Raw genomic sequence first — 13,346 nt, forward strand, 5'->3', positions numbered from 1 at the left:
GACATCTTCTGTATATTTCAAAAACTGTACAAGAGATGAACTCCTTACTGGAAGTTAATGCTTCACTTTGTTGTCTTTTAGGGTAGTCCAGGAGCGGTGGGAAGCCCAGGACATCCTGGAGATGAGGGTGGACCTGTAAGTTTGATTGTCTTCCTTTTAAGGGCCAGCCGATTTCATGATAGTTCTATTGAGACTTTTATTACATTAATTCATATACCTAGGGCTGGGCAATATATCGATATTATATTGATATCATAATATAAGACTAGATATCACCTGGGATTTTGGATATCATAATATCGGGAATTTACATAAATCTTGTCTTTTTCTGGTTTTAAAGGCTGCATTACAGTAGAGATGCAATTTTCTGAACTTACTAAACTGTTGTAGCTGTTACATTATTTTTCTCTACCTGTTTGGACATCATATCCACATAATAAGTGTTTATCAAAAATGTCATTGTGTAAATATTTTGTGAGAGCACCAATAGTCATCTCTACAATATTGCCAAAATATCGATATTGAGGTACTTGGGCAAAAATATGGTGATAGTTGATTTTATCCATATTGCCCAGCCCTACATATACCATATAATATATTTGGTATTTTGGCTTTGACAGGGAGAGAGAGGTCCACCTGGTGTCAATGGAACACAAGGTTTCCAGGGTTGTCCTGGACAAAGAGGTGTCAAGGTAAAGGATTTATCTTAAAAGCCAAGTTCTATATTTGGACAATTAAATATCATTAGCACATAGAAAAAATGTGATGAATCTAATTATTTTTTTGTTTTGTTTTTTGTTCAGGGATCACGTGGATACTCTGGAGAAAAGGTGCGTTTTTTTCTCTGTTAAATAATCATGAGCAGAAAAATACCCATTTAGAAAATGGTTATTGGAATGATTTCAACCATTTCATGTTACAGGGTGAATCTGGAGAAATTGGCCTGGATGGTATCAATGGAGAAGAGGTGAGTCTGTAAAATTTAGTTGTTTGATTTTGATTACAATATGTTCACGTTCAAGCTGATATCGCATAACACAAGCGCTTTGATGGAAGTCTGGCTTCTGGCTTACCAGCCAACATTGTTATTTTCATTCAAGGCTTCATACAGAATCATGTATAGGTCACTTGAGTATCTTCAGCAATAAGTCAAAACAGTCCCACCAGACAGATTCGCTTGTGGTAAGGACATTGGTGGTGAAGGTGAAGTTGATTTTGGTTTATGTCAAAATGCAGGCTTTAACTGACATCTGCTGTGTTCTATCAGGGCAAAAGCGGAGTGGCCGGACCTCCAGGAGAGAGAGGGAATCCTGGCAGAAGAGTGAGGTTTTTTTTTATACCATTTCAATCTTTATTGAGCATATTTACTCAAGATTCAAGAAGCCTTATTGTCTGTCATAACGTAACATAACTTCTTTGACATGGCTCATACGTCAGACAACACAATGAATAATGACAAAAACAGACAACAAATTAAAAAGGCACAACAGTAAAAAGGTTAAAAATTGTCTACTCTTCCTAGACGCTGCCTCTTTCCTCTTTCAAGCACATGTAGTAAGTATTAACTAATACTTGTCTCTTTGTTAAAAGGGACCAAAAGGTACCAAAGGACAAGCAGGAGATAGTGGAGACACAGGCATCAGAGGAGACCCTGTGAGTACTCGTCATGCTAATCATCATGAAAACTGGTTACAGGGCCATGTAATATCCAGAAGAAGAGTTTCTAACTTAGCTATACCTAACTGAGGTCATTTCAGCTGATTTTATAGTAATATATTGACTATAGCATAGGTATGAATGTAACGGTTGTGAAAGTATGCCTACAAGTCTGAAGGTTAGAGAAAAAGTCTGTCACTGGTTGGAACTTCCAGATCATTTAGAACAATCTTTGTTACGGTCCTTCAACACTCTGCTCCCACACCAAATATTGCCCAAGTGCTACTTAACAAGGCAAACAAGGCAATGAATAGTGGCCAACATACAGGAGTGGGTTAGCACTATTGCGTGTGTGTGTGTGTGCACGTGCCAGATTTTTCTATCCTAATAGGGACATTTTGCCCCCATTGGGATAGAAAACCCGAAACCACCTACCTTGTGGGGACATTTTATGGGCCCCCATTAGGATTAGGAAAAGGGTCTATTTTAGGGTTAGGACTTGGTTTTAGGGTTAAGATTAGAATTAGGATTATGTTAAGGTTAGGGTAAGGGTTAAGACTAGGCAAATAGTTATGATGGTTAAGAGCTAGGGAATGACTAGTCAATGAGGGTTCCCCACAAGTAGTATAAGGTGACATGCTGTGTGTGTGAGAGAGAGAGAGAGAGAGAGAGAGAGAGAGAGAGAGAGAGAGAGAGAGAGAGAGAGAGAGAGAGAGAGAGAGAGAGAAAGAGAGAATGTACAGTATAATTTACAACTTAAAGAGTATCGTTTTTTTTGTCTACAAGGGTGCACCTGGAAAAGACAACACACAGACTGGGCCTAAAGGAGACCCTGGTGATGTCGGACCAGTGGTAATGTTCTCCTGCATACATGCTGCTTTGAACAACATTCTTGACTATGCATTTCACACAAAAAGAGTTCCAAAGATTTGACATTATATGATGGTTTGTGTTTGCATGGCTTGTTTCCATTTGGACAATGCTCTCAATGACATATCCTTTCTCGAATGAAAGGGAGAGCCAGGTGAAGATGGCAAAAAAGGAACCCCAGGTGAACCTGGAAGAAGGGTATGACACCTCTGATCTCTATTGCGTTCACTTTCTGTGCATGTTATCTGGTTCATGCTAAAAACTCACTTGTAATTTTCTTTTTAATAATTTTCTTGTCAATGCTTTGATAGGGACCTGATGGCAGAAGAGGCCCACCTGGACAGGCTGTAAGTTTCCCTTTCACTGAACACACCCATCCCTGGTTTATTGATGATTTAATGAAACAAACTTCACTGAAGCTCATTGCTTTCAAGCACAATCTTGTTTACTTTGCAACATGTTCATTATTTAAATTGTAGCAATTGTACCCTCCCATGCTTTCATGTTGTACAGGGAAGTGTTGGAAAGCCTGGAGCTGATGGTGAGCTGGGAGAGCCTGGTATTGGAGGATCTCGAGTAAGTTAATTTGTTATCTTGTCCTTACACAGTGTTTGACAAATTATTAATTGCCAGCTTTGAATGCCGCACACTCATAGACCTCTACAGCCAATGCTTCTCTCTCAGTGACAAAATGCTTTGACTACGACAGCTTATAAATTAGTGCAAATTATGTTCTTATTGCTAGCCCATTATCATTTAAGTGCCACATTTATAGATGTTTCGTTTGTCTTCTTCAAGGGTCCAGCTGGACCAATTGGAGCACCTGGACTCAGAGGAGAGGATGGGAACCCTGGCCCGAGGGTGAGTGCACCTGTCAGGCGCCCCCCCCCCCATGGACAAAACCAAATATCACTTCTAGACTGTACTGTTGTACACTGTACATCTTTTAGTACACAACAGTAAAGTCTGTCCTGTTCTACAGTTTGGCCTTCGGGACACCGACTTTAAGACTAAGGGAATTTCTCAGAAACTTTAATAAGTGTATTTCAGTTTAATAAACTTTACTCTTTAATTTAACATTCATGTTTTGACTATTATGTAATACATGGGCAACATTTTGTCAGAAAAACAACAGCACAATCTGGAGACGAGAAGAAAATTATAATTGAAAATAAAAAAAAAATAGTCCATAATCAGTGTGGCTGCCAAAAACTTGGTAACTAGAATGACACTTTTGGAGCAGGCACATTATTTGTTTGTCTGAAAATGTTATAAGTGCATTGTAAATCACTTAAGAAGTAATACTAAAATTAACGTAAGTGCCAAGAATAATCTTTACCTAACCTCAAATTTTGTTTTCTAGGGCCCTGGTGGAACCCAGGGAGCCCCTGGGGATAAGGGGAGAAGAGGAGCTCTGGGTCGCAAGGTACCAAGCAGAACATAACCGGCTAAAACATTGCTGAATTTCATCTATTACAGCATTGTTTTAGTTATAAACACTTTGCACTCTCACATTACTGGACACACATATGCCATTTATCTGAGCAAACATGAAAGCACTCCAGAAAAACTTCCAGGCCCCATCTCACATTTACTTCAAATAAAGCATGTGAGCTCTATTAAAATCTTTGGAAACTGACTTAATAGAGGACATTGGAAGTTAGACCTGGCAGCCTGTAGAAATACTTTTGTCACATTTTATTTAAAACTCTGGCTACCTTTACCCTTTTCCTGTCTTCATTTTGTCTGGTTAGGGTCTATCTATATGTATGCTCCAACTTAGAGCTCTCTTGGTAACTTCATGTCTCTATCTTGGAAGGGAGAACCAGGAGACCCTGGACCAAAAGGCATTGTTGGACCCCTTGGACCCCGTGGCGAGCCTGTAAGGAGGAAATCCCATTTTCTCTGTACACCAGGATATCAAAGTAGTGGATGATGAACAAGCTGCTCATCATAAGTTTTCCTTTTCCATAAGCAAACAATACATATTTATGTAATTAGTCATGGTCATTGAACGCACCATCATTTATTAGATAACTGTAGTTACATACGGAGGAGACAGTTTGATCCACTTCATTTTGCAGCATGGAGAGCCTATGCATCACAGTCATGGCTGGTTTAAAGCAGGATTTATGTTGCCTTATCTTGTGGTTCTAGGAATGTACGCGGTGTGTTTTTAATCAGGGAAATGGTATTTTTGTTAAGGATTCCCTTATGCCAAACATTCTGTCTTCAATTGCTGGCTTGTGCCCCACTCTAAAGCTGCAAAACATTGGGCTGCAAGACGTGAAATCCTTATGTTACGTTTTTAAGGAATACGTTACACTGCATTTATGAACTTTTAACTGAATTGTCTTTCCAGTCATTCATTAGAAACAATAGATTAACATGTTATCGAACAGTTTGCAAGTTCAGTTAATAAGAACGTTGTTTGTAAAAAAACAAAAAAAAAACAGTCAATGTTTTAAACAGTGTTATCAAAATTAACCTTTCTTACAGGGCGAAGATGGTAGAGATGGATTCGGCATCTCAGGACCCAAAGGAAGGAAGGCAAGTGAAAAATATAGCAAACTACAAGGTGATCTGTTAATACTGTGGCTGCTCCTTGCAGGTTTAGTATAAGTTGTTTAAATTATAGATAAAATCCATTAGAAATCAGGTTACGATTCAAAACCTCCGTTATATCAGTATTTGTCAATATAGGATACTTGTATTGAAAACAAAAGCTGAACTGACTTAACTGGCAAAATTAAAAATGGTTCACATCAGGAGTCGGCTGTCTTTGATCAGCTTAGCCTGACTGTGATTATCTGTGCTTCCCTTCATGTCGTAGTACAATGCTCTTTGTAGAATACCATGACCATCACCCTGCAAACTTCCAGAGCCACATTTAAACTGAAAATTTTTCTTTTGACACAAGTTGTTCCTTATAAATCATATTTGTATAAACCTATTTCTCTTGGTATTGAAAATAATTCTTAAATTAATGATGATACATGTGCATTTTTTTTACAGGGTGATGAAGGCTTCCCAGGATTCCCAGGACCAAAGGTAATGTTTTTACAAAAATGTAAAGTGTTAAATTTATATTTCAGAAGACTTTCCATAATAAGGTATTTTACCATACAGAGAGCTCAAGTAGCAAGATGGGCCTGTTTTTTCAATGGTGGCCATTCTCCATAATATTGACACCAACTCATTTTGTGAGCAAATTAAGATTCTACATCTCATTTACAAGTGTGCCTTGGCCAAGACAACAGCACAGTAATTAATACAGTTAACAATACAGTTACACATGTTACAATAGCATCAAAAAAACAGTAAATAAAATAGATAAATGTTAATGAGAACCAAAACAAGATCTTGTTTTTTGCATAGGGAGCTGCTGGTGATTCTGGTACCAAGGGCGGGCCAGGACCCAGAGGAAACCATGGTCAGAGAGTAAGTATTGAAACACCAGTCAAACTTCCATATCTCCTCTAGTAATAGGGTAGGGCCATCACATTTACAATAACGTATTAACGCACAACAAGTAGGGTCCTCCCTCACCCTGTTGTATTAGAATCCTGCCTTGTAACATGCCATTGATAACACAGAATACTAATTTTCTTCAAGAGCGTGACTGGATGAATATTTTCAGCCTGATAGATAGAATGTTAAAATGTAAAATGTTTGGGGGGCATCCAGAGGCTCACCGGCTTGAATCCCCATGTTACCTCCGGCTTGGTCGGGCATCCCTACAGACACAATTGGCCGTGTCTGCCGGTAGGAAGCCGGATGTGGGTATGTGCCCTGGTCGCTGCACTAGCGCCTCCTCTGGTCAGTCAGGGCACCTGTTCGGGGGGATAGCGTGATCCTCCCACGCTCTACATCCCCCTGGTGAAACTCCTCACTGTCAGGTGAAAAGAAGCAGCTGGCAACTCCACATGTATTGGAGGAGGCAGTGGTAGTCTGCAGCCCTCCCCGGACTGGCAGAGGGGGGTGGAGCAACAACCGGGACAGCTCGAAAGAGTGGGGTAATTAGCCAGATATAATTGGAGAGAAAAACGGGGAGAAAATTCAAAAAAAGAAAAAAAAAGTAAAATGTTTGGCAGAAATATCCCCCTTTGGTTCGAGGAGCTGTTAAGTAAATGAGAGTGAGGCAAAAGTCTTTATATGGGTTTTTCAGTGCTGTCTTAGGTGTGTAAGTGATCCTTTTGAAATAAGGATCCTTTTTGACTGACAGCCTTTTGAAAAATCATAAAAGTAAAATCTGCATGTGAAATCTCTCCAGGGCGTTGCAGGGAACATTGGTACGCCCGGGCAGAAGGGAGAGGTTGGATACTCTGGACCCTATGTGAGTAATTACGTTCTTGCATTTGTTTACACGCTGTGGAATTTCCTTATAAATTACTTAAAGCCACCTTGGCACATAGTGCATTCAGAGTTTTACAGTTTGTCAACTTCAGTGGGCTGTTTCTAACTCCTTGTTAAAACCACAAGCCTTATAAGTCTCTTCTCATATACTTTGAAACTACAGCTCTCATTTATATTCTGTGCAGTTACATATTGCTCACTTGTTGAAATGGCTCCACACAAATAACTTTATTATCTAAATAATTCAAGATTAAACTGCTTTATAGTCCATGGTTCCTCATCCAGCTATGTCCAGCTGTTTAACACAAGTGTTCATTTTCCCATAGGGTCAAAAAGGGCCGAGAGGACCAGGTGTTGTGGTAAGTTCTCTACTTATCGGTTACAGAAAGAAATTATATTGAATGATGACATTGGAACTAATGTCTGGTAACCGTCCTTAACTTGTTTCAAACATCCGTCTCAAATTGTCTCCTTGTCCCCAGCAATGTGACCTGGTCAAGAAAATTAGAGATAACTGTCGTAAGTATAATATTCTAACCAATAACAATGCATTTCTACCAGACTAAAAAACAATGATTTCCCTGACGAAACTTTTTTTTTTCTTATGTCACAACAATTTCTAACCTCTTTCTATTTCTCCCCCAGCTTGCTGCTATGGTGAGTAAATAAAAGACAATGGTGACTGTTCATTATAACATGGACTGTGCTCCTTAGTATTTAGTACGAAGATCTACAACTCAAACTAACCAAGCTTCTGTGTGTAACCCCATTAGGTCATCAGGAATGCCCTCTCTACCCTACTGAGCTGGCCTTTGCCCTTGATGCTTCTGACGGTGTTGGCCGTGCTGTCTTCAACAACATGCGTGACACAGTCCTGCGCCTGGTCAGAGACATCACCATTTCTGAGAGCAACTGCCCAAGAGGAGCGCGTGTTGCACTGACTCTGTACAACCATGAAGTGACCACTGAGATCCGCTTTGCCGACGCCATTAAGAAACGCGCTCTGGTGCAGCACATCGAGGGACTGCAGACCTTGCAGACTCGCAAGCAGCGTAGCCTGGAGACAGCCATGAACTTTGTGGCTCAGAACACCTTCAAGAGGGTGCGCAGTGGCTTCCTGATGAGGAAGGTGGCCATCTTTTTCGTCGGCGGGCAGGTGAAGGAAACGCAAGCTGTTAGTGCTGCAGCCCTCCGCCTCTATGATAGTGGTATTGCCTCTGTGTTCTTGGTTAACCGTGAGGACAGAGCACTCACCAGAGCTCTACAGGTAAAAAGAAAACTGGCTTGGCATTGGGTTGTATGACCATTGTTAAGGTCAAAGATCAAGATCTATTTGCAGTGCTCTTGGCAATTTTCTTTTAGCTTTGAAATTGCAAATTGAACTGGCAAAGTGTACCCTGTTTTTTGACATGTCATTTAACTCTCCTTTACCCATCAGGTGAACAACACAGCACTGGCACAGGTGATTGTCCTGCCCAATGCTGCAAGTGCACAGTACAACTCAGTCATCGAAAAGGTTATGAACTGCCATGTGTGCTTGGGTAAGGACCCATTTGCACTCAAAATGATCTCATATTACTTATGCCTACCAAAGCATAATTTTGTAACCTCGTTGGGGCAAAACTCTTTTACAACATATCCCAGGAGTATGATGGCACATTGACTTTAGCACACTGTAATAATACTTCCATTGTTACCTAATTAGAAACAGCTTGCCTTATTGCATCAGGGAATAGCTTTTCAAACACAAACTGTTAGACATAATATAAACCAAAACAAGACACAATGTCTTAGCCAAATTTTGTTCTCCTCCTCAGATTTCTGCTCTCCAAACCAAATGTGTGACTTTGTGCCTCCATCATCCAACCGAGACCGGAGGTCTTTCACTACTGATGTGGATATCGACATGGCCTTTCTTATGGACAGCTCTGAGTCCACATACCCCACTGTTTTCACGGAGATTAAGCACTACATTGCCCACATTGTGGGGCAGCTAGAGGTTTCCTCTAACCCCACATCATCGGTTCACCACGCGAGAGTGGCTGTGGTCCAGCAAGCGCCCTATGAGTTCCTTCGCAACAGCAGTGGCTCTCCCATCCATGTGGACATAGGCTTGACAGAGCACCACTCAGCCCAGGATGTTGTCAACTTCCTGTTGGAGAAGACACCACAGTTAGAGGGGGGCCGGGCACTGGCAGCAGCCATTGAGCAGACAGTGGAGCAGGTGTTTGAGAGGGCACCCCTCCAGCGTGACCGGAAAGTACTGATGCTGTTTGTGACGGGCGGTGTGGAAGAGGATGAAGAGCAGCTGGTGCGTGTGGCCACTGAGGTCAAGTGCAAGGGGTATTTCTTGGTCATTCTGGGTGTGGGTGAGAAACTGAATGCCAGAGATGCCCGTGTCCTGTCACGTATGGCCAGCGAGCCATCAGATGTTTTCTTCAAGAGACTGGACCACATCTCACACTTTTATGACAAACACATACTAACCTTTGGCCAACTGCTTCCAAAGTATATCAACAGTAAGTTTGAATTAAACACTAATCAATTTACTTTAAGCACACTGTTAGTATTTACTATTTTAGATTAATTTTACTTGATGCCATTATGGTCCATTTCCCTGTGAATGACACTGTTTTCTCATACCATCTGTGTTTTCAGTTGAAAATGCTTTCCACATGTCTCCAGAAGTCTCTAAAAACTGCAAATGGTTCCAGAGTGATCAGCCTTTAAAAAACCCCTTTAAATCATCACACTCTCAGGGGTAAGTTTTCATGGTAATGGTACATTTTCTGTTGTTATTAACTTGCTTTAATTATTAATCATTTCAATTTAACCTGTTCCCTTCTCTCATAGGAAACAGCACCATGAGAAACCCCAAAAGCACCATGAGAATCACCAAGTGGTCCATCAAAGAAAGCACAATGGTAAAAGAAAGACAGACAGACAGATAGATAGCAGACTACCCTTATAAAGGATTTATAAATAGTTTATAATTAGGTTGTAAACACTTTATAAATCATAAAGTTATAACACAGTTTTCATACATTGATGCAGGCTCACCATTTAGCAAGATCAAGTTACTGCTGCACTTTTTATCAATCTATTCTGTTTTATCTCAGATCTTGCTAGTTTCCAGCTAAGTAACCAATGAGAGCTCAGGTTTAACAGAACAGATAAATGGCAAGCAACAGGTCACTGTTGCCCTTTTTATCGATTGTATTATAACAGCTTATTAATGATTTATAAAGTATTCACAACCTAATTAATAAACCAATTATAAACCATTCTATAAGGGTAGTCTTACTGTAAAGTGATATCCAGATAGATAGATACATACTTTATTGATCCTGAGGGAAATTGAAACGTCATTACAGCTCGCATAATCCAAAGCATACAATATCAAAAATACACAGTAGCAGGAATTTAAAGCCAAAAAAAATAAAATAAAATTGTGTATATATATACACACATATACATACACACACACAAACTATAAAAAACTAAACTAAATTCAAGTCAAGTCAATTTTACTTGTATAGCCCAATATCAAAAATTACAAATTTGATAAGGAACAACTCCCTAAAAAAAAACCCATTAACTGGGGGAAAGAGATAGGAAGAAACCTCCGGGAAAGCACCTGAGGAGAGTTCCCTTTCCCAAGACAGACAGGCACGCAATGGATGTTGTGTGTACAGTATAAGACACAATTTACAGAATGCAACATTGAGAGAGGATGACAGAATTATAAGATATATGAAGAATTAATGTGATGAGGATGCCAAGCAGTTGGCATCCTCAGTTACCAGCTGTCCCAGATGCCACTGGAAAAGCCTAGGACTTGAGCCATACAACCACCATCACCATGCATATCTGACAGAAGGAAACAACTACACATGCACACAGGGGAGACTCACATCACACCATTCACATACATGGGAGAAGAGACAGGCGAAGACATCATCCAGAAAGAGTGAAAAGACATGGGAGAAAAGAGAAAAGTTTGCAATAGTCAATCTACACTCTATAATCTAGTTGGCAGAACAGTGTTTGGTAAACTCGATGAGACAGAAACTGACCCGCCATGCAATACAGCTCATGAAGTACTCAATTTTAAGGCAACTAATCATAAGCTAAGGCAAAAAGATGAGTTTTAAGTTTGAATTTAAAAGAGTCAACAGACTCTGATTGTCTGATGGCAGCAGGCAGGTTATTCCACAAGAATGGGGCCCCGATAGGAAAAGGCCCTGCCACCAGCTGACTTCTTTTTAACTTTGGGTACACGCAGGAGCCCCGTATTTTGAAAGCAAAGAGCTCGAGATAGAATGTACAGTTTAAGGAGCTCAGACAGGTAAGATGGAGCAAGCCCATTTAGGATTTTATAAGTCAGCAGAAGCACCTTGAAATCTGATCTAACATGGATAGGAAGCCAACAAAGGGAGGCAAGAATTGGTGTAATATGGTCAAATTTCCTCGATTTAGTTAGGATTCTAGCAGCAGCATTCTGAACCATCTGAAGACTTTTAGTACTAGCATGTGGCAGACCTGAAAACAGAACATTACAGTAATCAAGTCTGGATGAAACAAATGCATGTATTAGAGTCTCTGCGTCAGCCATGGACAGGAAAGACCAAACTTCAGTTATGTTGCATAAGTGAAAAAGTATTGGTGATTTCTTTAGAGTGCTTATCAAAGGAAAGGCTGGGATCAAATGTAACACCAAGACTTATGGCTGCCACACTTTGTGAAATCACAGAGTTGTCGAGTGTTACTAATATTTGATCAAATAAACTAAAGACACTATACTGAACTTCTGGAAACTCAGCAATATAAACTGAGTTTATAAAGCATATTTAGAATTACTGTTGCAAATATGACAGAGCATGAAAGAACAACAATCATATTGTGGTCACACTGATTTTTTTAACGCACTGTGTAAGAAGTGTAAGCAATATCCCGACAGCCTCATGAAATCATGAAAATGTACCACATATGTGACATGTTAGTGTTTTTTTTTAATCTGATAAATAATCTAGGGATACACATTAAACTATATAGAGCTACATATAAGATATTTATAATTTTGCGTGTTTCAAATATGTGCACTTTGCACTTTAATGGATCTCCTAATGTACTGTCTTGCATAAATCCCATTCTCTCTTACTCCTGTAGACTTTGCTGAGCTACATGCCACTAACATCACCTGCAGGAGCCTAAAACTGCACTGGACCAGCCCAGATCCTAAACTCTCAGCCTACTTCGAAGTGGTGGTGACACGACTGCAGGACCATGCTGTGGTGCTGAAGACCAACGTGTCAAGAACAGAGCTCTCTGTAGACAACCTGGAAAGCGCCCAGTCTTATCACGCTGTGGTTACAGCCCATTCTGCCCAGGGCCACATTATCTCTACTCATAAGGGCATCATCACTACCAGTAAGTCCAGAAATACACAGACATCTGGAATTTAGGCAAATGCCAAAAGGGCCGCAGCCAACCATTGGCCATTTTGGCTGCTCAGAATGAATTGCTGTTATAGTAGAAGAAAAATAAAGATTAAAAAATGTTGTCTGTAACTAGTGCCTCAAACCGCAAATCCTCCCTCTCCTCATTCTTGAAAGGACTTCATTGCCTACTAACATGGGGATCATCGGATCGAATCCCCGTGTCAATTCCGGCTTGGTCGGGCATCCCTACAGACACAATTGGCCCTGTCTGCGGGTGGAAAGCTAGATGTGGGTATGTGTGCTGGTCGCTGCACTAGCGCCTCCTCTGGTCAGTCAGGGCGCCTGTTCAGGGGGAGGGGGATAGCATGATCCTCCCACGTGCTCCGTCCCCCTGGCAAAACTCCCCACTGTCAGGTGAAAAGAAGCGGCTGGTGACTCCACATGTATCGGAGCAAACGTGGTAGTCTGCAGCCCTCCCTGGCTCAGCAGAGGGGGTGGAGCAGCGACCGGGACGGCTTGGAAGAATGGGGTAATTGGCCAGATACAATTGGGGAGAAAAAGAGGGGAAAAAGGACTTCTCCGTGAAAGGTTCTGTTCTAAAAGTAGCATAGCTCCTTAAAGGAGTAGGGCAGTGCGTAATGTGTGTGTGGTTGAGCTAGCGGCAGAAAAGTGACAGTGAATGCGAGCACAGCAGAGAAAAGGGTGAGTAGTAAATTGTCAATCTGGCAGTAAATGTACAGTATAGGCTATAGCAGGGTTTTCTCTACCACTATAAGGCTTAGGCGCAGCACCCAAGCCGTTTTGGGCACCACCTAAGCCGAATGAGTGTAAAATCAATGTGGAGAGCATCAAAACTAACTAAATGACTTTTCCAAGTCTAATGGTTGTAGTTGGTCCCCAGTAGACTTCTTTAGCAAGTTTAGCAAGTTTTTGGGTTTTTTTATTTATTATCTGCTCTAGCTTTTAAACTTTTTGGACACAGATAGGGTAATAATACTGGTCCAAAATGATGTGGAATTGCAT

At 40.8% G+C, this 13,346-nt stretch overlaps 1 protein-coding gene across 5 annotated transcripts in view; it reads left to right on the forward strand.

Moving 5' to 3' along the window:
• The window catches only part of LOC130120511 (collagen alpha-3(VI) chain-like), a 151,976-nt gene that overhangs the window by 131,592 nt on the left and 7,038 nt on the right, over positions 1–13,346 (forward strand). For all 5 annotated transcript variants that reach the window (XM_056289075.1, XM_056289079.1, XM_056289076.1 and 2 more), the window contains 26 exons: positions 82–135; positions 621–692; positions 804–830; positions 923–967; positions 1,268–1,321; positions 1,591–1,653; positions 2,443–2,508; positions 2,671–2,724; positions 2,838–2,873; positions 3,040–3,102; positions 3,325–3,387; positions 3,890–3,952; positions 4,346–4,408; positions 5,026–5,076; positions 5,542–5,577; positions 5,905–5,967; positions 6,800–6,862; positions 7,209–7,241; positions 7,365–7,401; positions 7,528–7,539; positions 7,656–8,149; positions 8,321–8,423; positions 8,700–9,401; positions 9,541–9,643; positions 9,736–9,806; positions 12,052–12,312. In XM_056289075.1, coding sequence (XP_056145050.1) covers positions 82–135; positions 621–692; positions 804–830; positions 923–967; positions 1,268–1,321; positions 1,591–1,653; positions 2,443–2,508; positions 2,671–2,724; positions 2,838–2,873; positions 3,040–3,102; positions 3,325–3,387; positions 3,890–3,952; positions 4,346–4,408; positions 5,026–5,076; positions 5,542–5,577; positions 5,905–5,967; positions 6,800–6,862; positions 7,209–7,241; positions 7,365–7,401; positions 7,528–7,539; positions 7,656–8,149; positions 8,321–8,423; positions 8,700–9,401; positions 9,541–9,643; positions 9,736–9,806; positions 12,052–12,312 — 2,752 coding nt within the window. The remainder of the gene's footprint in view (positions 1–81; positions 136–620; positions 693–803; positions 831–922; positions 968–1,267; positions 1,322–1,590; positions 1,654–2,442; positions 2,509–2,670; positions 2,725–2,837; positions 2,874–3,039; positions 3,103–3,324; positions 3,388–3,889; positions 3,953–4,345; positions 4,409–5,025; positions 5,077–5,541; positions 5,578–5,904; positions 5,968–6,799; positions 6,863–7,208; positions 7,242–7,364; positions 7,402–7,527; positions 7,540–7,655; positions 8,150–8,320; positions 8,424–8,699; positions 9,402–9,540; positions 9,644–9,735; positions 9,807–12,051; positions 12,313–13,346) is intronic.

This window comes from Lampris incognitus, chromosome 11 (genome assembly GCF_029633865.1).
Source record: "Lampris incognitus isolate fLamInc1 chromosome 11, fLamInc1.hap2, whole genome shotgun sequence".
Classification (NCBI taxonomy): Eukaryota; Metazoa; Chordata; class Actinopteri; order Lampriformes; family Lampridae; genus Lampris; species Lampris incognitus.